The sequence below is a fragment of the Acartia tonsa genome, chromosome 6 (assembly GCF_053477335.1).
Source record: "Acartia tonsa isolate MP-2025a chromosome 6, ASM5347733v1, whole genome shotgun sequence".
NCBI classification, from domain to species: Eukaryota; Metazoa; Arthropoda; class Copepoda; order Calanoida; family Acartiidae; genus Acartia; species Acartia tonsa.
Window position 1 is genome coordinate 16,784,331 of NC_137265.1, and position 26,606 is coordinate 16,810,936.

Sequence of the window (26,606 nt, forward strand, 5' to 3'; positions counted from 1 at the left end):
ATCAATAACCGAATAATCGACAGCAGTCTAAAATGTACGTAAATTTAAAATCTACTAAAAACACTGAATTACTACTTTTAAAGTTTGGTTAGAAAATCTCCTTGTTTGGTACATGTATGTACTGTACAATATACGAACATGAAATTGCTAGTCTTCTCTAACACTATTTTAGAATAATCCTAAACAGCTTTAAGGTCTTTCCGTTAATATAAATGTTAGTACTGTCCTATCGATTTCAAACTTTGCATGATGATTTGTTTAACATTTAGGTACGATTTAGAAGGTCCGTACTTCCATTTAAATCATGCTAATTTTTAAGTGGCAATATTTTTTATGTGATATAATTATCCGATTTATACGATTTTTGGAATTATGATTCTTTAGATAACAAGGTACAATACTATGAGCTACACATCTCTATAATTAAATCCTAAAACTGAAAGTATGCCCTTTTAATGTATCCTATATTTACGCAATTATGCAACAAATTTGTGTAAAATTTCATTTAGACTTAAAGAAATTACTGTCATGTTTCTTAAGTACTGACACTCTACAAGAGTTATCAATCGTTTGTCCTTCTGATTTTAAAGCTTTACTTTTATGAATGTTGTCATCCTAGTTTAAATTAATTTCAATGAATGTTTATAAAGATGGGTATAAGTCCTAGCCTTATTTTTCAAGCCGTTTTAGAGATCTATGTTGGCAAATATTTTTCTATTTTGTATGTTTTGTTTCAATCGAAGAAAGTAAATGTCAATTAGTGCAAAAAATAAGTAATACAAAATTTATTGGTTAATCTTTATTTGTAACAAGGATGACAACATCCATAAAAGCGAAGCTCTGAAATGGAATGACAAACGAACATTAACACTTGTAGATTGTCAGAACTGAATTAGCAGAATGTTAATGCTTCAGTACAAACAATATTGTAAGTAAATTTGTTGCAAAACTGCATATATAGATGATACTGTTCAAGGACATACTTACATTTTTGGGACTTGTTTATAGAGATGCTTTGCTTATAACATTATACCTTGTTGTAATAGGAATCAGTTTTCAAAAAATCAGAAGAATCAGATAATTTTAACATACAAAAATGTGTTGTCAAAAAAGTTAAAAATCGACATGTTTCAAATGGACGTACGGACATTCTGGTATTGATTAAAAGTTGCTACGCTTTCTAAATTGTACCTAACTACTACAGGAATCATCATGCAAAGTTTGGAATCAATAGGAAAATTCTAACATGTTTTAATTAAAAAAAAGAGCTAACTCTCTGTGACGGACGGACGGACGGACCGACCCTAATTATAGAAAAGCTTCGCCTTTAAAAATTGTGTCCATAGTATTTAAATAGGCAAAGCATGCAGTTTTAAGATTATAAGTCTTTGAATTTGCCACAAAAATGAAAATTCCAGGGTATTATTGGATGGTATTTGACCAAGAAGACACGTGAATAGTTATTTTAGCAGAAAATTATAAAATTGAAGGTTGCTACATCCCTTCTCCAATAAGGAGAGAATATATCAATAAAAAAAAACACCCATTTGCCAATTAAGCCAATGCGTTTCCACCACTTATTATTAACTTCAAATGTAACCTTATCAAGCAGATTTGGGGACATATTTAAAAGTTTAGATTTTTTCTTAAATTCCTTGCAAAAATACTTTGATTTTGTCATCATTTTTTGGTAGAAACACTTATTTCTCTAGTACACCATCCTTACTTGCCCCCTACTGATTGCTTTAGCTGTGTAGGGTTGTTTTCTGCAAGGCTTACCTAAACTTTCATAATCTAACCTATACGAAGCCCCAAAAATGTCCCCAATATTTTTAAACCAATTATAGAACTTGTTTCTAAAACTTTGGGTACCAGTATTATTTACAGTCTAGTGCACCCTCCCTCCATAAATTCAGATGTCATATATGATCCAGTAGCGTAACAGGGGATTTTCCCCCATTAGGTTTAGAACCTTTCAACTGCAGAAAATAAATTTTATTTGAAGATTAATTACCAACAGTTTTGTAATCAATAATTAGTTGGTTTTACAAGCTGCGAAATTTACTTAGAAATTTTGGTATTTCTATCAATCTGGATAATTTTTGCAGTAACAAAAATAGCAAATTACATTATTATTCTCCCTGTAATAAATGTATTGATGTATAATCCAAACAACTACCTGGCCCAAGTGGTGGAGATTCTTTTTGTCAATAAACAAATTTTTCATGTATTTTCTTCCCCTGGCTGTGTTCCTATTTCTGACGCTATTAGCTGATTTTTAACTTGAATTATTTTTGATTAAAGATGAAAACATTTTTCGAGTAAAATTTTTAATTTAACACAATCATTGAAGATTTCAGAAAAACTTGTTTATAAGTTGTAATTAGTGTTTAATGGCCGTTGGCGTTTAATTAGAGTTTTTCTTTTAATTGTATTTTAAAAAGTGAAGCTTTTCCATAGTTAGGGTTTGTACTACCTAACGTCCTAACTGATAGTTATTTCCATTAATATAGGCATGTTAAAATTATCATATCGTTTTCAAACTTTGCTTACTGATTCAGTTAACAGTTAGAAACGATTTAGAAAGTATAGCAAATCTATAATCATGCTGAATTTACACTATTTGAACAACAATTTTTGTATGATATAATTATCCTAAGTATCTGATTTTTGGATTAATGATTTCTATGACAACTAGGAACAATATTATAAGCTGAGCATTTCTGTAATCAAGTACTAAAAATGTAAGCATCTTTATGAACAGTATCTTGTATTTAAGCAATTTTGAAACAAATTTATATACATTTTTGTTTAAACTTAAATTAATATTTTGCCTATTAAGTCTTTACACTCTACATTTACAAGTTGATTTCACCTACCGTCTGATTTTAAAGCTACTCTTTTATGGATGATGTCATCCTTGTTAAATTAATTTTTTTGTCTGCAAATATTATGAAATTGTGCAATAATTTCTAATGATTGTTTAAACATCCAATTAATATTTTTCTTTTAAAATAATTGCTGCATTTCTAATAAAATAAGAAAAAAAAAACAATCATTAACACTATTAACGTCACATTTAACTTCTTTTATCATCCGGTATGTTCAATTAAAAAGGATGACAATATCAATAAAAACGAAGCTTTGAAAATTTGGGAGGAATGAAAATTAACAACTTTCGGAACTGAATTAGCAGAATACAAGTGTAAATAAAATTGCAAGTAACTTTGTTGGAAGACGGTTTAAATACAGGATACTGTTTAAAGGAAATACTTACCTCTTAAGACTTTATTATAAAGAAGCTTCGCTTATATCATTGTACTTTGTTGTCAGATGAATGGATAATTATATCCTTTACAAAAATATTGCAAAAAAAAAGAAAAACAATCATCATGTTTAAAGGGACGTACTAGTATTCTGTTAACGATTATTTTGTTAAGTATAGGTACGCTTACTATAAACAGTACCTAACTATTACAGGAATCACCATGTCATACCTTAATTAACGTTAAGAGCTATACGTTACGGACGGACCCTAATTATAGAAAGCATACGTTTTTAATAATATGCGTTGTTTTGGTTATTTGTATTATTTGACCATTAATCATCTAAAACTATTTGTTAAAATGTTTTAGTATTGAAACAGATACAGTTGGTGCTTGGGCTTGTGTTTTTAAACAGGATAACAAGTCAAAACGTAAGTAAAAATTTATACGAGCATTATTACCTACTACTTTTATTAGACTATTTTTAATGTTTTTTTAGGATTGACAAATGAATAAAATCCCAACTTAACCTCCCCCCCCCCCCCCCACTAATGAGATGATGTTATACCCAAACAAAAAAAGAAGCTTGGAAGTCGCCCATTTCTTAGGTTTAAATTATTAATCATTTATTAAGGGGTGTTTTATGTTTTAACCTTCTTTCTTTAATTTCAGGAAAGTATATGCTTATAGATCTACCACTTGGTGAACAAATTGTTGGGTAAACTTTCCACAAAATTATCAACATTAGTATTTTATATATTTTCAGGGATTAGAGGATCGGAAACTGAAATGGGGGCGAACATATGTATATTAATTAAACCTTGAATCCAATAACTAATTATGCACAAATTTGGTATTTTGGTATATTTCAAAGCAAGGGAGGGGGGGAGGGGGTGAATACACCCCACTAGTGTTCCACCTCCCTTTCAAACCGATCGATAGCTTCTAGATTATAACCGGTTTTTAGCTATACTGAAAAATCATGTTTTGTATCCTTTTCTTGACAATTTTTCACGAATAATAAAATCAAATCATAAGAATAATACCAATTTTACTGGCCCGATCCCTTGGCCCCACGGTGTCAACAATTAATCTTATGATTTTTAAATCTTATCCGCGGAAAACTGTTCGTTATACGATGCGATATATGGCTATTCTACAAGGGAAACTGTTAACGCCATTTTGGGAAAATCTTAAGACTATTTACATTTTACATATTCTTTTATTCTTATTTTGTGCTAAAAAGTTTCTATTACTACAATACAAAAACTTTTCTAACTTGGTGACATGTGTATTTGAGATCATTTTGGTGGATGACGGACACTTAAGATACCAAGAATGTACGTAAGTTTAGAAAGTACATGGGCAAATAACCAATAACCACCACCAAACTATATTTTTTAAAGTTTAATTAATATATGGTTTCAAGAATCTATTTGCAATGAACCTTTTAATGAAGTTCCAAAAACTTGACAAAACTAAAATATTTACCGTACAAAGTCTGAACCTAATTAATCACCCACACTTTTAGAGTATTACTATGTTTGTAGTTCAGATTGTAAATTCTCTACAATTTACCCAACAATACGTTAATGGATATTTAAGGCTAAAATTTTCCAAACTTATATGTTACTATCAGTTACGGCATTTTGGGCACTTTAGGGTGAGGGGAGAGTCGAGCCTCCCCAATTAAAGTCAAAAGAAAAAATATAAAATATAAAGATAGGGTAATTTTTTCTTTGGTCGATTTCCTTTCGTAGGGTTGAATTTATATATGACAGACTTTTATATACATGAAACTTTATATGTATATCATACACTTTTTTTCATTAGTTGTTGCTGATATGAAGACGAATATTTATAAACACTCAAAAATCAGATTTTACGATGACGTTTACACGCGGTATATATACGTAATTCTTAAATTAGTCCAGCTATTCTTTCATCGCTTATTCATGAAATAAATGGGTTATATCACAAGGATCTAGAGGGATAAGACAATGGTCGATAAATTGATGAATTTCCCAATGATGACATATCAAATTACCCCTTATGTAGATTACACTTAGTGGTTTAAACGTTTGGACACTCAACTTAATGAACCAACAAATCAAAATTCATTAAAAAGTCCACAAAGTTGTTAGGCCAACCAATATGAAAACTTTATAATAAAACTTTGAGGACTAGTGTAATAAAAAGTCAAATGCCCCCCCCCCCTCCCTCCCTGTATTTAACATATAAATAGGTTACATGAACTTGAACATTGTAAATATGTATGTATGCCCTTAGGGTTTCATTTCAATTAAATTTGGATAAAAACTTTTAAGCGTAACCTTTGATTTGAATATAAAGTTTAATTAGCAATTCATCATTTAAAAAATTAATGGTAAAAGTATTAATATTGCAAGTGAACTATCCATTAGCCTCCCCAGATTGACATTTTTAGAAAACAGGTGTTGATCCTATTTAGTAATGTACTGAATTTTAGTTTCCGAAAGTGTACCTAGCATACATTATATTGCTTTTCCCTTTGACCGGAGTAGCTGAAAATAGCGTTTGCAATATTTGGGTTATCTGCTGTACACATTTGGAAATTATTGAAGAAATAGGCAATCCATTTTCGGCACATCTATTTAGTATACCAATGAATATAGAATACGTGGATATTGTGACAGGGTAGTTTTTGTCGTTAATTTTGGTTGTTAATATATTCCTCGGTTATTGGTCAATAGTTCCTCAATGGTTAGGGTAGGGGATGGGGTAAAGTCATAACGGCCGGGGGCAGGGGAGGTATCATTACATTAGCAAGTATTTTGACTACATAATTATGTGGATAATTCCACAATTTTTTTTATATATTTTAGTTTGGGTTAGGTTGCTTAGAACCATGCATGGTTAAGTCTATGGAGTTAAATAGCAAAAGTATATAAAAAATATTTAGATTTTGGATTTTCACTCAAACCTATTTTTATTACAAGTACAAGTATATTTTTAACCTCTGTTGGTGGCTCTAACTATTCGGGGAGAGGAGGTAAAGGTGATTCACCGGCGATATACACAATTCTTCAAAATACAAAGTTAGGGTCATACAGATTATATTTTAGCAGATTTTATTTGTGATGCTTCAATATCATTTTAAGTTAGATTTTGGTAATATTTATCCTTAATTTAAGATTTATGTGTAGTAAAAATCGTGTAAAAAGGTTATTTTTAAAGCATTAAATTTTAATGTTTTCTTACTATATGAGCTAAAAATCTTAATTGAAGGGGGGAAGGAAATAAAACGTATTTTGGCGGGAGGGTGATTTTCTTGGCTGATTTTAAAACTAAAAGTTTTTACATGTTGAGGTTTGCAGAAGAATAAGCTTTAGGTATCAGCGTATAATTTACAGTTCAATGTCTCTTCCCTCTCTGACTTATCACCATTTTGTAATATTTATCTCCCCCCTCCCTAAATATGAGGATTGGGCCAAGACCCAACCCCTCTTTCTATCAACAATGCTAATAATAATAAAGCTATTTTGAATAAAGCCCACCACAATACCTTTGTATTTCTACCCGCACCCCTTTCCCTTCCCACCCCCACTCAGATTTTGACGGATTAACCGAAAATAAAGAGGCGGGCATAATGAATTTTATTGTCCCTCCTATTTATATTTTTTCAACAAAATAATAGTTTAAATAAAATTCACCAGGAGTCATTAAAAAACTTTAAAATCAAAATTATTTTTATTTGAATATGTATTTATTTTTTTTTTAATTTTTAAAACAAATAGGTACAAAGTATTCAATGTATGTAATAAAATTTAAATTTAAGAATGTTCAGTTTTATGTCAACTCCTAATGATTTAAAGTCAACAACAAATATATATTTTCCCATTTTAATCTTTGACAAGGAGCGCATTACGTCGATTGATCGTGTCGTGCATATATGAAGGATATAAATCCTATTAGTTGTCAAAATGATTTATTCTTTTAAAAAAAAATCATACAAAATGAAATAAGTAAAATACGAAATAAAAATTACTAAATAGATATGTGTTAGTAGGTTAAGGGTTAGCTGTTATTCATATAAAATACTAGTAAATCGGTGGTGCAGGCACCACCTAAAAAATTTTTTCTACGTTATCTCACTTCTGAATATTAACCCTATTCTTCCATTGACATATCCCCGACTATTAACCTTTTTTCTTCTATTGACCTATCCCCGACTATTAACTTTTTTTTCTTCCTTTGACCTATCCCCGACTATTAACCTTTTTTCTTCCATTGACCTATCCCCGACTATTAATCATTTTCCTTCCATTGACCTATCCCTGACTATTAACTTTTTTTCTTCCATTGACCTATCCCCGACTTTTACTTTTTTTCTTCCATTGACCTATCCCCGACTATTAATCATTTTTCTTCCATTGACCTATCCCTGACTATTAACTTTTTTTCTTCCATTGACCTATCCCCGACTATTAATCTTATTTCTTCCATTGACCTATCCCTCAATCTCTCTCTCTCTCCGAACCGCACTACAAATCAAGTTACTCATAAAGATTACTACGACTTTTATAGTTTCGTTTATTCATCATTTTTTAAAGATTTAATGTCCCACTCTCTCACTTCCCTTTTCTTTCGTCTTTATTTTAATTTTATTATTTTCATTTAAAACCGTATTTATAATTTTGTCTCTCTTTCTTTAAAATATTTTAGGATCCTAATGATTTTTGTTTAAAATTATCGTCCTGAAAGGGTTAAACTATTTAGCTAAGTGTTAAATTTTAGTTTAATATCTGAACACATTCGGGCGCGTCGCTAGTATCATATTACATTAAAACTTAGTTTTCCTTGATTTACTATATTATAAACTAAAATTTTCTATTATATGAATAGAAATTGAATACTTCAATATAATTTGAATAGCAACATGAAATAAAAAAATTAATTTATTCTTCATAGAGTAAAATAATGGGTCTTATCATTCTGGTCATTGAGAGTTTATTATTGATTATTGAACCAGTATGAGTTTTTAACATCTGACCTTTGGAAAACTTGAGCTCATTTATAGACATTTATTTCCTATATAAATCACTGTGGGCTACAATTGAATCAAGACAAAAGTAAGTGCCGAGCCCTGGGACCTCTGTAGGGTGAAAATAGACATAAATCCTTGATGATTCCAGGTGGAGACAAAATATTTTAGCGGGGTCTTTTGGTTTTTTTTCAATTTAAAGTTCTGAAAAAAAATTGAAAAAAATATGAAAATCTTTAATAAAAAACAAACAAAAAATAATTTTTAATATTTTTTTTTTATTTAAAGATACAAACAACTTATATAAATACTATAAGCTTTAAAAAAATCACAATTTTCAAATTTAGACTTTCAATATAAAGATTTGTAGAAAAAACCTAACAACAAATTCTAACATATTTCTGATCAACATAGCAATAAAACGTCTTTTGCAAAATCTTTATCATCAAAAATAAATAGCACTTACTAAAGACATTTTTTCATTTAAACTTATACTTTTCACATTAATTAACTTTAAAGATTGATTTTTTTAAAAAGAAAGGTTGCGTGATTTTTTTGTTCATAATTAATTGCCTAATTTTGAGATTCAGATAAAAAACCTTACTGCTTTATATCATTGGATACTCTACTAGCAGCGGCTACGCCTCTAGAGGCATATAGGGACCCTTAGGTTGGGGGGGAAGACGAACCCCCCCTTACAATTACAGTTTTTTTAATGAAAAAGTTAAAAACATTTATCTTGGAGAGTTAATTCTCTTGGGATAGTGATGGTACCCATCCCCAAAATAGTAATAAACCTTACCAGGACATATAAGAAGCTACCATGTAAAGGAGAACCATATTGGTTCAGTGGTTAGTGAGATCCCTTGGTGCACAAAGACTTACATAGAACGTGTTACTTTATTATAAAGATACATATATACACAGAAACTCTACAATCAGAGTATGTCTGTTTGTTCATCTGTCTGTATAAAAACATTACAGAATATATTTATTTGGTACTAGTGGCTACGCTCCTAGAGGCCTTTAGGGGCACTTGAGAGGGGAAGAAGTGGTTGAATTCTACAACTAGATTTTTATTTTAGATTTAAAAAGAAAAAGTTATTTTTTGTGTGTGAAATAGGGTCCTTTTTTAGGGGTTGATTTCTCCTAGGATGGTGGAGGTACCCTCCCAAAATAAGTTATAAACCTTCCAAGAACCAATGAGAAGCTACATAGAAAAAAAAGAACCATTGATCATTGTTAATTACTATTCAGGGATCTAAAGGGATAAGACAATGACCGCTAAATTGATTTACATTCCCAAATATGATACATGGATAACCCTTCTGTATGTTTCAGTTAATGGTTGAAATGTTGGGCACTTAATTTAATAATCCAACCAAACAAAAATCGCAACAGGTCCCCTAAGTAGTTAAGCCAAAGAATAACAAATTCCTATATTAAACTATGGGGACTAGTCTAATAAATAGCCCATTGTCCCATCTCGCTCTGATTAATATATTTTTGTATCTGTATGTTACACTTGCTTTTTTCTTTATTTGCATTCTTTTAAACTTCACTAATTATGGATGTTGTCTTTTTCCCTTGTTAAATCCAATTACCTAATTCTGGATATTCTTTGAGGTTAATAATTACAATTATATTTTTTAAATGGAAAAAGAACAATTTAATCATAATTCAAGATAAAAAATATTTTATCACTAGCGGTTTTACCCCTAGAGGCATCTAGGGGCCCTTGATAAGTGGGGGAAGTTGACCCCTCCCCTACTTTCAGTTTTAGTATGTAAAAGAAAAAGTTTTTTTAAAATGTTGGGTAGGAACTAATTTTTTCTAAACTCAAAACTTCTCAGGACCATGAAAAACTTGAACCAAGAAGAACTATATCAGTTAAGCGGCTACAAAGAATCTTCGGTACCGACAAACACCCTCACACACACACACAAACAGACAGACACAGAAACTGTTACTTTTATATAAGGATTAATAGACACTAAACTACTCCTTAATATGTTGATCCTATTATCAGTATAAAAGATAGGTCAATAAAGAAGAACCAAATTGGTCCAGCGGTTAGCAAGAACTTTAGACACAGACAGAAAAAACACACGGACATCCTATCATTTTTATACAGGGATATAACTTTTAAACGATAGGAAATTTTTTTTTTCCAGATGATATTTCTCTCCCTGCTTTAAAGCACTATTTATGATTCAAAATAGATTGATGTCTGTTTGTCCATCTTTCTGATGCTGAAAAACTGATATTTTCTTTTTTTACTTTACTATGTAGCTTCTCATTGGTCCTTGGATCGAAGGTTTATAACTTTTTTTGAGAAAGAGAAGAGAAATCGCCCCTTAAAAAAGGACCACAACACACAAAAAAAACTTTTTCTTTTAAGTCTAAAATAAAAATCTAGTTGTAGAATTCAACCACTTCTTCCCCTCTCAAGTGCCCCTAAAGGCCTCTAGGAGCGTAGCCACTAGTACCAAATAAATATATTCTGTAATGTTTTTATACAGACAGTTGAACAAACAGACATACTCTGATTGTAGAGTTTCTGTGTATATATGTATCTTTATAATAAAGTAACACGTTCTATGTAAGTCTTTGTGCACCAAGGGATCTCACTAACCACTGAACCAATATGGTTCTCCTTTACATGGTAGCTTCTTATATGTCCTGGTAAGGTTTATTACTATTTTGGGGATGGGTACCATCACTATCCCAAGAGAATTAACTCTCCAAGATAAATGTTTTTAACTTTTTCATTAAAAAAACTGTATTTGTAAGGGGGGGTTCGTCTTCCCCCCCCAACCTAAGGGTCCCTATATGCCTCTAGAGGCGTAGCCGCTGCTAGTAGAGTATCCAATGATATAAAGCATTAAGGTTTTTTATCTGAATCTCAAAATTAGGCAATTAATTATGAATAAAAAAATCACGCAACCTTTCTTTTTAAAAAAATCAATCTTTAAAGTTAATTAATGTGAAAAGTATAAGTTTAAATGAAAAAAAGTCTTTAGTAAGTGCTATTTATTTTTGATGATAAAGATTTTGCAAAAGACGTTTTATTGCTATGTTGATCAGAAATATGTCAGAATTTGTTGTTAGGTTTTTTCTACAAATCTTTATATTGAAAGTCTAAATTTGAAAATTGTGATTTTTTTAAAGCTTATAGTATTTATATAAGTTGTTTGTATCTTTAAATAAAAAAAAATATTACAAATCATTTTTTGTTTGTTTTTCATTCAAGATTTTCATATTTTTTTCAATTTTTTTTCAGAACTTTAAATTGAAAAAAAACCAAAAGACCCCGCTAAAATATTTTGTCTCCACCTGGAATCATCAAGGATTTATGTCTATTTTCACCCTACATAGGTCCCAGGGCTCGGCACTTACTTTTGTCTTGATTCAATTGTAGCCCTCAGTGAGATCTGTCATGGATCTTGATGCAATACAGCAGTCCGTTTTGTAAATGTTAAAAATTGGAAGATTTCATTAAATAAAAGTAATCGCAAATATAAGTATTAAATAAATAACTAACATAATAAACTAAATACACAATTAAATTAATAATGTTTAAATTGGGTTTGGTGTTTGAGTTTCAGTTTGTTGGTTGGTTGGTTGGTTTGATTGTTAGCAAGCATTTTGGGCAGGAGTAGACTATGGAGTTGGAGGTTTCCCAGTTTCAGCTTACTGTGCTCTTTTGGGGTCTTACAAAATTGATGAAAAGTCAAAATTGTAAGGTAGTCTTATAGTAAAAAAGACTACAAAGGTTCTTGTCAAAGATTTCTTAAAATTCACAATAAGTGATCCGCTCCTTGACATATGCGGATAAAGATAAACTTTTCTACAATACTTACAGTTTTTTAAATCTTAATCAACTAGCTATATTAAAACAAACTTTGGGTTCCAGTGTAATTTATATTTCAATATCCTCTACCTTCCTGCTTTAATTGCAATTATACGAATAGGAAGGTTTAATATCATAAATTAAGATTTTGGGCGTTATCCTGTTACAAAAATTTTTATCAATTTGAAAATTTGAGTAACCCCCCCCCCCCCCCCCCCCCGACAGTCCGGATAGAACGCTGCCGGAGGACAAGGGAAAAGACAAGCTTAAATTTAATTCAATAACGTGTACGTGCTGTGTGGAAGTTTTTGCCTTGCCTTGTCCCTTAACTTTTCCTCTTTGCCTCAATCAAATCGCATTTAGATAGAGCATATTCATCTAGGCATAGGTAGGGGGGTTTGCGTGTAAAGGGGGAGGCAGAAAATTGAAACAGTATAAATATTTAGGTTGATAGCATATTTTTCTTTAGTATTTTGTCAGTGTGCAAAATGGCGACATGTAGCGGAAGTAATGGCCTTCAGGGTGGTCAACATGGAGACAAGGGTGTTGGAGGAGGAGCTAAGGGCAAGGTAGATATTAGAGGACAGAAAAGAAGATACAAAGAATGATATTGTTTTAACAATTACTAATAGCTCTGTTTAGAGCCCCAAAAACTATCAATGAGATTATTATTCTAAAATAAGGGGGGGGGGGGCCGAAAAATGTTTAAATTTTCGCGCGCTATTGATGAGAGGGGTAATCTAATTTTTAAAATTTCCAAAAATATTTTAGGTTAGGTTAGCTTATAATCTAGGGAGCCAAGCGCTGCGGCCACAGATGTTCGTTGTCGAGGGTTCTCTATTTTTATAAATTTCATAAAACTATTTTAGGTTAGGTTAGGTTATAGGCTAGGGAGCCGAGCGCTGCGGCCACAGATGTTCGTTGTCGAGGGTTCTCTATTTTTATAAATTTCAAAAAACTATTTTAGGTTAGGTTAGGTTAGGTTATAGGCTAGGGAGCCGAGCGCTGCGGCCACAGATGTTAGTTGTCAAGGGTACTCTAATTTTATAAATTTCAAAAAACTATTTTAGGTTAGGTTAGGTTATAGGCTAGGGAGCCGAGCGCTGCGGCCAAATATTTATGTTATTCTAAACCCATTAAATTACTAACAATATTTGTTAAAAAGTATCATTAAATTTGACAATTTTTAACGTAAAAATAAATTACTTACAATACTGAAAAAAAATAAAAGATCCCTCATTCATGGAAATATTTACAAGGTAGAACATGTTGTATAGTTAGGTTGCTAATATGGACCTCATTTATTGGTAAGGGGCTGGGGGCAGACCAACGTGGCAGGATTTATGCTAGTTTTCATTTACTAGGTTTAAATTTCGGATCAATTATTTTTTTCCTGTAACAAAATTAGCATTATCTTTTTTAACAAAAAAAAACAACTAAAAACTACGATAGGAGTCTGAATTTTTTTGTGTAGATTCCTTAGACAAATGAAAATTGCCGTTCTTTTATGCTTTGTGTCCGATTTTTACGTTTAAACCCATATAATTATGTAATCTTTGTCCGTAGGTTTTAAGTTTAAATTTCGGATCAAGTATTTTTTTCCTTTCACAAAATTGACGTTAACCTTTCGTGCTAAAAAAACCAACTTAAAATAGAGATGAAGTCTGATTTTTTTTGAGTAGATTCCTTGGACAAATAAGAATCGCCGTTCTTTCATACTTCATGATCGATTTTTACGTTTAAATCCCTTTAATTATGCAAACCTTTTCCGTAGGTACTAAGTTTAAAAAGATTACATAAGATCTCAAACTTGATAATGTTTTTGTCCTAAACAGGATGGCATCATGGTTGGGCTTGCCGGCGCTCTTCTTGGTAAACTTGATGGCGGAAGTGTTGGTAAACAATTGAGATATTCATTTAAATTTAATACTGTTTGCATCATGGTTGGGATTCCCGGCGCTAATCTCGGTAAACATTTCGGAGCAAATGTTATAAAACACTAAGATTTTAAATGTGAAAATTTAATATTTAAATTACTCTCTGGCTTTGTACTCTCTCGCACTCCCCCCCCCCCCCCCCCCTCCCAACCGAATCCCCACGGCGTTTTGTCCTGATTCTAATTTCGTAGTAAACTGACCTAATTTTGCTGCATGTACTAATATTTATATGTGCTTGCGGCTCCTCCTTCTCTCGCACTCCATCCCCAAACAGAATTGAAGAAAGTCCAAATCAAAGAGTTCCTCTTCCAACCAATCAGAGTGTTTCATTTTTGACCAATCACACACGAGTATTTTGAAAGCTTTGCAGATTTTTTTATATAAATATACTGTAAAGACAGGTTAACAATCAGTCGCGTGTGGCTTGTGGAAGTAACCTGAGTGTTAGCTAACCGGTTGCCACAGCGACTAAAGAGGCTTATGGCTCTATCCTCCCTCCCCTCCTCTCTTTCCTGTCACACATTATAATATTTTATGGAAAATATTATTGTGTTGTCGGGGGGGGGCTACTCAAATTTTCAAAAGTGAAAAAAAGAGTTGTAGGAGGAATTTACCAGATTTTGAATACTTCTAAACCGATTGAGTTCTCCATTTTATGGAAGTTTAACATAGGTCCCGGGAATGACTTAGCCTATTTTCTGCTTTAACCTATCCCATTAAGTACAAAACCCATAGATGCTAGGGGCACAGAGGAATGTAACTTATAGGCCTCTCCCTTTCTCGGTCTAAAAATTGTGTATCAACCGTCCCTCCCTCCTCTCTGTACCTGCTGTGTCCTAAAAGACTACCATCTACCCAAAATAACATGATCCAATAAATAAATAACAAACAAAAATCTTCCCATTTTTGATTGTTTAAAAAATAGGGGAAGTGTTATCAGTTCTCAACAAGGTATTTGAATGAAAGCAACGGACGGATTATTATTATTTTATTTTCAGACAATCACAAGAATTAACAGCGTCAGGAAATCAATCAAATTTTAATAGTTATTTATGGCTTTCCGCGGATATTTGAATAATAAATTATATTTCATCAAGGAAGAAGTATTTTAGTATGGCTTAGAAACAGATTAATATCCGTTGGATTATAACCCGTTCTTGACTGTACTGAAAAATCATATATAGCATTGTTTTAAAGACAATTTTCCGTGGATGTAAAAATAAAAATCATGAAATTATTACCAGTTTTGATAGCCTGGGCCTTCGGCTGACAAAACTGTTTTTAATCTTATATTGTTTTTCATATTGATATCTATTTAAAGTTGTCTATAATTCGATGCATAAATATCTATTGCACCTCTCTATTTTCAGCTAGCAAAAAATGCACATAAAGCAAATGTATTATTTTTTTTGCAAAATCAATATCTAAGTATAAAAAAATAAAATACTACCTACTCCAAATTTGTTGATAAATAAAAAGTTGGAAATGAGATCTCCTTGGTGTGTCCTACAACTATAAGGTATATTGATTATATTTTCTTTTTTTTATTAAAAATGAGACTCTAAATACTTTTAAAAGTTTATTTTAAGTAGCGAAGCTACTCTACAACTGGACATGTGCGTCTGTTTGAAAAATTTTTGGGGAATGTGATTTTAAAAGGACCACAAACCTTCCGTAACATTGAATAAGGCCTGTTTATGAAGCAAGACGTGCTTAGTATTTTGTCCCATGGTAGAACCATTTTATATAACTTATTATATTAGTTGGATATAACTAAAGATAATCCCGCCCCCACAACTTATGTCGATGTGATACTGAATACATTCTGCTTTATTGCGCAGGCCCAGAAGGCGGAGGGGACGACCAACTTGTACCTGGATATCCCCGGCCGGTCAGTCCATTAGCATTGTTGGCAGGTAACAGTTATTTTAGAGAAAAAGAGGGGAAGTGTAAGGAAATTGGAAATAGAGAGGAGGTGAGGGCAAGGAAAACGGCAGGGGGATTAGAGGAGGAAATCGGAGCGAAATGGAATGGAAGTGCAGTGATGGGGAACTAAAAGAGAGTAAATTATTTGCACTTCTTCACCCTAGCACTACAGACTTAAAGAAGGACAGACAGAAGGAGGGATCTAGAAGGACAGACAAAAGTTATGGCAGAGAAGGAAAGACAATAGGACAGGAAAAAGGTCAGACAGAAGGACAGACATAATAAAAAACAAAAGGACAGATAGTAGGACAGAAAGGCAAAACAGAAGGACAAAAAAGGACAGATAGGAGGTGATAAAAGGACAGACATATGTACAGACAATAGGACAGATAGAAGGACATTCAGAATGACAAACAGAAGGACAAACCCAAGTATAGACAGATTAAACAAAAAAAATTATTATTATTTCACTTATGAATAGAGTTGTTCTTGTTATTATGAGTACAACACACATATACCCTATATCAAGAAATTAAATATTCCATCCTGATTTCATTAATTTCCTAGAGAATCTCTCAAGTTGAAAATATTTTCTTGTCTCCAGCTGTGGTTCAACAAAAATATTTGATAAAGATTCAAAATAACTTGTTGAAATTTTATACTTATTTTCACAATTTAACTTCAATACAATGATAACAACATCCATAAGTAGCGAGGCGCAAAAATATCATGCAATGGACAAACGGACAAAGTTACATACAGATCAGATGAACAATGGTCATGACGAAGAAATATGCAAAACTGAAAGAAAATAAGGTTTATGTCTTTTGAAGCATGACCGACAGTCAGACAAACTAAAATACTAAAATATGTATATCATAAAAATCTGCACTAAAAATTTAAGCTTCAATAACAGGTGAGAAAATCACATTTTCCCAATAGCGTTACGGACTCACAAAGTGCACTATAGAGTAGCTTTGCTGCTAATAAGAGTTTTTAACTGATTTTCACACGTGTTTTCAAAGATAAAGTTCTTCAAATTTATTTGAGTTCTTTTATTACCTAATCTATACAAAAGTAAGATATTCTTTCTCTTTTAAAAATATACCTTAAAATCATTAAAAATAGAATAATTTTATGCATGTGTTACTTTGTTTTCATGTATTATTTATTAGACAATCTAGAGAAATAAACATGTAAAAACTTCAACTAAGAAAAATTTATTGTAATAAATGTTACAATAAAAACATATGTATTCAGGAAGAAATTATAAAGAGTGAAAATGCTTTTTAAAATTTGTTAAGAATTAATATATGCAAATTTGTTGCATAGTATGAATTTGGTTGTTGAAAATAATTTGATTTCTTTCTAATAATTCCTAAAGTAAAGCTACTTCATAAGCTTTCAATTCTGTCTGTCTGTGCTAAGGTGGAACTGTTGTTATTTGAAGTGAAAATAAAATAATTTTCCAGTATTGCTTCGAAACCAATTAATATTCACTGAATTAGAACCAGTTCTCTGCCATACTAAACATTATGTATAGCATCATATTATATACAATCAATTTTTCACGAATATTAATTAAAAGTCCTAAAATTGATACCAGTTAAATTTATAGCCCGAGCCTTCGGCACCTTAGAGCTATAAAGTTAGTTATAATCTTATATTTTTTCATTCCTCCCCCCCCAAAAAAAAACAAATTATACAATTGCAAGCAGCTTTGCTACTATAAGAATTAATCATCCTTGTTTTTGTAGGAATGGAGAAATATTTGAGTACCCTTCCTTCTCCCACTTTGGAGATATAGATAGGTAATGTTTATTTCTTAATTAGTTTTTAAAATAGCCCTAAACCTGACCAACTATTATTCCCATCTTTAAATATATATAATTTTTACAGTATTTAAAACTAAATCAGAGAAGGGATTTTAAGGGATAAGACAATGGAATATATTACCAATAAATGTAGAATAAAATCATTGGTGAAAAAGTTTGGACACTTGATAGTTGATGTATACGGTTGTTTTGCAGAGGTGTTTGTGGAATTCTGATAAAAGAGGTTTTAACTCTTCATCAAGGAGTTTGGACTTGCAGGTAAACCTTTTATAAATGTAACAGGATGTATGTTTGTCCGTGTGTAAGTTTGTCTGTCTGTCTGTACCAAAGGTTTTCTTAAACTGCATATATACATATATACATATACTTTTTCTTTTCAAAACTAAAAGTGAAGGGATTATCTCTAACCCCCCCCCCCCCCCACCCGATCCCACTCCCCATTTAAGGTGCTCCTAGAGGTCTCTAGTGGCTTATTTCTAGTAATATTTAATGAAAGTTTTAGTATGACAACATATAATAAAGCGAGGTCTGACAATAATATTTTCATAAGATTATGATATTTATTGTATTTATGCCTTGAATTGAATGTTGATTTTCCCATGAACAAAAAGTAAAGTAAGACCGTTCATCTTTATTAAAATACATTTTCGTAGTAAGAATCATAATTCAAATTAAAAATAAGATAAATATTGATCCATAATTATTTAGAATTCAATCAAAGACAACAAGTAAAGTTCTGGAATCATCTGCCAAGCTAATTCTAGGAGACACAGCGGATATAAGCGGCAAGTCTTTGATAAAATGGCCCTCTCTCACTAATCATAATCCTTATATAAAAGAAGCAGGATATTTCTCTGTTTGTCTGTGTGTGTAGCTAACCTTTTGCTCGATATGATTTTCCTTTACAATGAAGCTTTCTATAGAAAAGGAAGAAAATTTACCCTCCAAAGAGATATCGCCCCTAGCAAAAAATTCTCCCTTTAAAAATAAGATTAAAAGAAGAGGGTCAATTTCCAAGACTGATTAAATGTCACACCATCATTGGCTGTTTTTGGGGATTGTATGTATCTGGATTGTGTAAAACCCCTTTAAGGGTGTGGGGGGGGGGGGAGGTTATAGTGGTGGACACCTAGGTGATGCATTAATTTTTTATATAAATTAAGATCCTTGGTGTTTGACTCCTAAATAAAAGATTATTTTTCAGGAAACTTTTTGGCTCGCTTTGCACCATCAAGACTTAAAAATAGAAAGGTTATTTTTCTAAAAATAAAAGAAGGCCTTTTAAATTACTCTAGGACCAACTGAATATGATTTTAAAGGAAAGAGGAAAGAATTGGTTAACCCTATCCTCTAAATTATGTAAGATTTAACCCCCCCCCCCCCCAAAAAAAAAAAAAAAAAACAATCTGACATAAACAATAATATATATAACATATGTAAAACAATATAATAACTGATATTTAAACAGCAGATTTCTTAATTTTACTAAAATTTATTACTTTCAGATTACTTTTGCTGGTTCTTTCTCTATCCCAATGCGGGTAAATTTTTTGACATTTTTTTTTTGACATGATCTAACAAAATATGTAAACTTTAAGATTAATAAAAAATTCAAACAATGATCAACATACAAATTGAAGGCAAGCTTCTCAATGGTAGAGGATATTTTTTTCTCTTTCATCATTAGTAATAAAACTTTATTTTTTTATTATTTGAAGTTAGCGGCTTTTAAAAAGTTTTTGGATCATGGAAAGCAAACGAAGTAGCTGGTTTCGTCGTATATTTACAATAGATTTTGAAAGGTTATTTTAGTTTAGGTCAGATAAATGTTAATGACTGCCCCACTGGGTTAGAGGCCCCCGCACGGCTAGAAATAGAAGAAAAGCTACTGTGAAAATACGACGAAATCAGCTACTTCGTTTACTTTCCATGATCCAAGTATTTTTCTTCTACTGGTGAAGCCTGTTCTATTTGATGTAGTCCAGAGCTGGATCTTTGAATCATTTTAGTGGTGAGCCAGATCGGGGTGAGCCGAATTTCAGCCAATCATAGCGCGGCATTTCATAAAATGCTGTGCTCTCATTGGTGGAAAGTTGGCTCACCTCGATCTGGCTTACCAGTAAAATTGATTTAAAGATCCAGCTCAGCTCTTAATATCAGCATTTTTTATATTAAAAAATCTATATCTTTTTATCATTGGCGACATAATAAGGCAGTTAACCTTGATAGTTTAGTTTAAATCCCTATACTAAAGTAACAGGATGTCTGTTTGTCTGTGTGTTTGTACCAAAGGATCTCTCTCACCGCTGAACTAATCGGGCTCTCCTTAACAGGGTAGCTTCTCATAGGTCCCGGGAAGGTTTGTGACTATTTAGGGGATGGTAACACTACCCTCCCAAGGAAATTGTCCCTAGAAAAAATTCCCCCCCCCCCAAATTTGTTTTAACTTTTTCTTTTAAAATCTGAAAAAAAATATATTGGGTTATCAAATTCGACTCTCCCCTCCTTAAGTGCCCCTAGTGGCCTCTAGGGGCGTAGCCGCTATTGACATTAAAAGTATCAACAAAATCTTAAGGAGTTATTTTATGTTTTTGGTATATTTTTAGACTTTTATGTCTTACACTGTTTTGTTTTAAGTATATGTCGTAACCAATAAATATTCGCAGGATTAGAACTGGTCCTCGGCCAGACGGAAAAATCATGTATAGCTTCTTATTAAACAAAATTGTCTACGAATTCTAAACTAAAAATTATAATATTAACACTAGTTTGATAGCCGAGGCGTTTGTTTCCTCATTGCTGACAAAAATATATTTTTTTTATTTTCCTATCCGCGAAAAGCGGTCTAAAGATACGCTGAATAAATTTTATATTATAATATTTAGAGCGAAATTCTGAACGTGTACTGGATTGTTAACAGAGAAAAATTGGTTTATCAGGGAAGAGAACTCTGTATTTCAGGTTACACATACTACTATTACAACACTATATGTTGAACATAACAAGGTAAAGGTTGTTCTTGCTGCGCTTTTCTGTTCATCCTCATTTAACCCTCAACGCAACCCCAGCACCCCCCTCCCCCTTCGGATTTTTTCTTTTTCATTTTCTCTGTGTGAAATATAACTAGTTGACTTTTAAATGTGCATATGACAAATAACTGAGAGTTAAAATTTTCAATAAGGGTGCAAGAAATCCTGGAAAGGTCATCCATGCAAAGATCAAAAATATTTTTTTACTTAAACAAAGAATTTTATGTTACCAAAATAATTTTAAATCCTTTAGTTGTATTATCCTAATCTAAAATATAGGCGTTCGATTCAATTTCAGCTTCCAGGTATGATCCTGCAGGTCCTGATTCTAAAAACAAAGGTTGTTAAATAAATGGGTTAGGAAGCAAAATATGCCTTTGACTGACTTGTAGTCGGAAATTCTTTATCAAAAGGGGATATGCACAAAAAATATTAGCCCACTAGCTTGAATAGGAGCACAGGAGGGAAGATAATAAAGATAAAATGAAGAGTTTAAAAGTTTAAGGGGGGTAAACCCTCTTCACCTTCCCCATTGGACGTCTATGCTTGGTTTATAAAGGACAAAAGTAAATTTAATAATGCTGGATAAAAAGTTGTAAAAATACAAATTAATAAAATAAACGAAAGACCCAGAGCAACTTTATGAGAGACTACTTTTTACAAATTATCAATATCTGCAAAACTAAACTTTCAGGCAATATTTCTTACTATTGTAATGGACCACAGCCATTATCAATCTTTTTCACCCCATTTCAGTGGCGTGCGAACCGAAGGGGGCATTTGGGGCAATCGCCCCCCCCTAGCGACCAAAACGCCCCCCCCCCTGCCCCCCCCTAGCCACCGCCCCCCCTGCCCCCCCCTAAATGTTGAAAAATGCCCCATTTTGCCCCCCCCTGGTCAACAAAAATGCCCCTTTTTGCCCCCTACCCTACAAAAAGCAAAACTATCCCAGTTTCCAAAAAAAAGATCAAGAAATACTCAAAAAAAAAAATTTTGGCGCTTCGCGCCAAACAGACAGTTACTAATCATTTAACCTTACCAAATTTTTAAATTAGTGTAGAAATTAGGTTATAATCTTTTTTCACTGAACATAACAAACCAGGTAGGTAATAGGAAGTATTTTATTTGGTATAATATAAACTTTTTACCAAAGAAATTTTGTACATCCCCAATGATGATACACAAAATTACCCCATATATAGATTACAATTTGTGGATGAAATGTATGGAAACTCGACTTAATTAACCAACCAATCAAAATTCCATTAAAGTACCCAAAGTTATTGAGCCAACGAATAAGAAAATTTTATATGAATTATTTGGGATTAGTGTAATAAATAGCCCAAAAACCCCTCCTTCCCTGCATATTTGAAGAAAAAAAATTGTGCTTCGCGCACTTCCAAATGGTTTCTGCTTTTTATCACATGCATTGTATATTTTGTTTTTATTTCTATAAAAACATTTGTAAACAACAAATATTTAATCAAAAATTATTTTAAATAAAAAAAGAAACAGCGTTGATATTTATCTAAGCCTTTTTCTTAACACTGTATGTCTGTCTAAATGACTAACTATATATGATGTCATATTATTTTCAGGATAAGTTTATCATTTTTTTGTTTACATACCCTTACAAAAAGACATGTTTTTTATGGCAATTTTCATTAAAAACCCTTAAAACTAACTACACTCTAAATTCCTAACTTGATAAAATACGCCACTCTTGTTGTCTTTAATTGATTTTAGTTCAAAGGGGGAGTAAATATTTTTAGGTGCGCTTCACGCACTGCCCTTATAAATCCTTGGAAACACCACTTAATGAAAAATTAACAGAGTTTTAAAGTGCCATTTAAAGAGGGTAGGATATGTTGATATAACGCTTTAGCTTCTCTATAATTCACTATGTCTGTCAGTACGTAATGCTAAGGGGGGGAATGTGATTTTTTCAACTGCAATTAAAGATAGAAGGCTAAAACTTAATGTTAACATACCCATCATTATGGAGTATAATTAACTATCAAAAATTCATGGATGTCGGACTGCTTTTCAGGACATTTTTGGCTATTTTTGTATCTTTTAAATTTCGGGTATAGTCCCTTTTGTGACATTGCCTCTTAAGGTGCATTTCGTCGTATTTTCACAGTAGCTTTTCCCCTATTTATAGCTCCTGCGGGGCCAATTGCCTAACCCTGCGGGGAAATCACCTGACCTAACTTAACCTAGAATAACCTATTAAAAGCTACTATGAAAATACGACGAAATGCTCTTAAGAGGCGTTGCCACAAAAGAGACTATAACCCAAAGTTTTCCATATTTCTAAGAGATTTTTATATCTGTAGATAAAAGGACAAGTAATTTTTTTTATTTTTTACATAGTTCTTTATATCTTTGGTTTTTATGGTACAATAAATTTTTTTGTGGATTATAATATTAAAAAAAAAAAAAATTTCTTGCTGTTTCGAGCATACAGTATGTAATTTACAGGATTTGCAGGAAAAAGGATTTGTGACTTTTTCTACCTAAAATATATATTTATTTCAACAGATGCTCTTTAAATCTACTTGTCTGTATTCTTATTAATGATTTTTTGTGCTTTGCTACTTAAAGATGTTGTCATTCTTGTTGTCATACAATAAAGAAATATTTAAAATCAGTTTTACATATTAGGTTAATTTTTGGTAAATTATTTCCAAAATGAGTGTTTTTATCTCCTCCCCCCCTCAAAATTTTTTTTAATGGGGTTATTCATCCTTCCTGCTGAGATTTTATAACATCCTTTTCCACCCATAAAAAATGTTTTGTGGTGGGGGGGGGGGGAGGGTAAATTATATTCTGTACTTTTTTTTCGAAGATGCTTTCTAGCTCCCTTCCCTTCAGTCATTGCAGGGTGGGGAGAAGGGATGGGGGAGAAGAGATGGGTGGGGGAAGAGATAGGGGATATAAACGGGAAATAGGGATGGGGGAAGGGATGGGGAAGAAGGGATAAGGACTAGAAGGCCCATAATCAAATAATCCCACCCCTAAAACACCCTTATTTAAGATTAGTATATATAATCAAAATGCCCCCCCTAAAGCAAAGTGCCCCCCCGGGGCACTTTGATTTAGGGGGGGGCAAAATTTTACAAAATCTTCAAAATGCCCCCCCCTAGACAAAGTGCTTCGCACGCCACTGCCCCATTTAGCAGTTTCATGTTTGGGCTTGTTATAACACTTGTCCCCAAAGTCTTATATGATAACGTTTTCTTATTTGTTGGCTTAACAACCTTGGGGACTTTAATTATATTTTGAATGGTTTGTTCATTTAGTTCAGTGTCCATATGTTTCAACCACTACTTGTAATCTACAGAAGAGATAATTTTGTGTATTATCATTGGGGATGTACATCCATTTATCAGCCATTGTCTTATCCCTTTAAATCCCTGTAAAACTTCCCACCTCTTTTTATTTTTTTATCAAAAGTTTTGAAAATTTTAAAAAATGAAGAGGGAAATCACTTAGCCCAACTTGAAGATAAACAATATTTACAACTTTTGATCTAATTAACGCACTCCCACATCTCTACATTCTGAATAGCGAAGCTGAGTTATACCTGAACAACCTGTCTAACACAACAGCTAAACTGTGAACTAAAAAATAGGCAAATCTGAATTTTCAGAATATCAGCTTTGTTATTCATTTTGGATAATTTTACTGTAAATATGAAATGTAGATGCATATTTTGGTTACAAGTTTCCACAGTTAATTTTTAATTAATCAGCAAAATGAAGCACAAGATCTCAAAAATAGCATTTGAGGAAAATACTGGTGAATCAAAAAGATATGCAAATCAAAAACAAATCAATAAAAAAGCTATTTTTTTACACTTTTCTCCTCTTTTAAAGATTGATTCTGATAAATTAACAATTTTTTAAGGGATTTATGGGTAAATTATTATGAAATATAGTATAAGGTAGAAAAAATTATATTTCTTAATAAGAAATATTAGAAAAAAAGAAATTCGACCCCTATTCTTTTAGAGGACAGCTGCTGACCTCCAGTCTTAAAAATCCATTTTAAATTCTTGATTTGAGAATGATGGCCTTAAAGATGCTTTTACTGGTGGAAATGGTGAGCCAAATGTTATCAAAGTACATGCCCATGATGACAACTTATATATTGAACTATGGTCTAATTTTTGTATTCATAGCAATCTCAAATGGAGCCTCCCGACAAGAAATATAAACATCTTCTAAAAACTACAGTAATTACCTTATGAATTGGAGTAAATAAAATTGCTATTTTTTTCTTTTTAAATACTGCTTGGCTGGAGGCTGCTATGAATACAAAAATTGGACCATAGTTCAATACATAAGATGTCATCATGGGCATGCACTTTGATAACATTTGGCTCACCATCACTATCCGTAGGAGCATCTTAAAGTCCATCATCCTTAAAATCAAGATTTTAAAATGGATTTTTTTAACACATCACAAAACATTTTTGTATACTTTTGAAGGTAATTTTTATCTTTAACATGTAATTTGGTGGAATAGTTTGTACCAACCAATAAAGAGTTATTAAAATTGCCAGCTATTAAGAAGGTTTGAAACTTTGGGTACCAGTATATCTCTCCATTTTCTCCCTTCATTTATTATGAAACCAATAGCAATTTGCTTCAAAATATACATTTATTGTTGAAGTCAAATAAAATACAACATCAAATGCATTTCTTTAATCAGAGTGATAAAAACAACAAATACATTGCTTAAGTCCAATAATAAAACACATTTATATGCCAAAACTTCACAATTATCGTATCTAAAGAAAGCAGTTGAGCTACTAACTAAGTTGTGATAAGGGACCCAAACTTTAGAATTTAGGTTCTAAAAATATTTTAATTGCTCAATTTTTTTCAATTTTGTACCCCCCCCCCCCCTTCCCCGACTACTGACAAACAACTATTTTAGGTTAGGTTAGGTTTTAGGCTAGGGAGCCGAGCGCTGCGGCCAGAGTTCATAGTTCGCTGTCAGGGGGGGGGGGGGTTACTCAAATTTTCAATATTGAAAAAAAAATTTCTAAGAGGATAATACAAGAAAATTATGGTAATTAATCAAAAGATCAATTAAAATAAATGCATATAATTATATAAAACTTAATAAATACATATTTTATATTTTAGTATTACTAAGAAATCAAGTATATATTACATATTTTCATTAATACTAAGTTATAATTATCTTATTTTGAAATCAAACCTCTGAAAATAATCTTCATAACTTATCAATGCATTGCCTACTCTGAATTCTAATGTAAAGTATAATATCTTTGTAAAAATATCATGTTTTTCCTACATATTATAAAATATTGGATTAGAATTGTATAGTAGTTGGACGTTTGTATTTAAGAAATATGGCATCTTAATTTTTTTAGAAAATGTGTGTTTTGGTCTTTGTTATGATTTTAATTATATTAATCAAAAACAGTAAGTTCAAACAAGGGGAAAAACCTATTATTGTTTTTTTAAATTTTAAATTTAATATTAAGCATTTTTAGACTCAAGGTGAATAGTTGGAAAAATAAGGTGTATCATAATGTTTATGATAAATTTTCCTAATATAATTTTATTATTTAGATACTTGTTATGAATCCACATTTCTGCAGCCCCAGATTTCAGATAATTCAAGATTCCTTTCCTATGGAATTTATCTTTCTTGTAGAAATTTCAGGTAGGCAAATGAATAGATATTTTTGCTTTTC

At 31.9% G+C, this 26,606-nt stretch overlaps 1 protein-coding gene across 1 annotated transcript in view; it reads left to right on the forward strand.

The window, feature by feature from the left end:
* LOC145321977 (uncharacterized) overlaps positions 1–26,606 on the forward strand; it is a 41,603-nt gene that overhangs the window by 11,883 nt on the left and 3,114 nt on the right. The window contains exons 4-15 of the mRNA XM_080163698.1: positions 3,636–3,697; positions 3,939–3,984; positions 15,078–15,101; positions 15,557–15,598; positions 15,921–15,995; positions 17,763–17,816; positions 18,036–18,098; positions 18,549–18,625; positions 19,045–19,091; positions 19,346–19,381; positions 20,726–20,801; positions 26,482–26,575. Coding sequence (XP_080019824.1) covers positions 3,947–3,984; positions 15,078–15,101; positions 15,557–15,598; positions 15,921–15,995; positions 17,763–17,816; positions 18,036–18,098; positions 18,549–18,625; positions 19,045–19,091; positions 19,346–19,381; positions 20,726–20,801; positions 26,482–26,575 — 626 coding nt within the window. The 5' untranslated portion in view covers positions 3,636–3,697; positions 3,939–3,946. The remainder of the gene's footprint in view (positions 1–3,635; positions 3,698–3,938; positions 3,985–15,077; positions 15,102–15,556; positions 15,599–15,920; positions 15,996–17,762; positions 17,817–18,035; positions 18,099–18,548; positions 18,626–19,044; positions 19,092–19,345; positions 19,382–20,725; positions 20,802–26,481; positions 26,576–26,606) is intronic.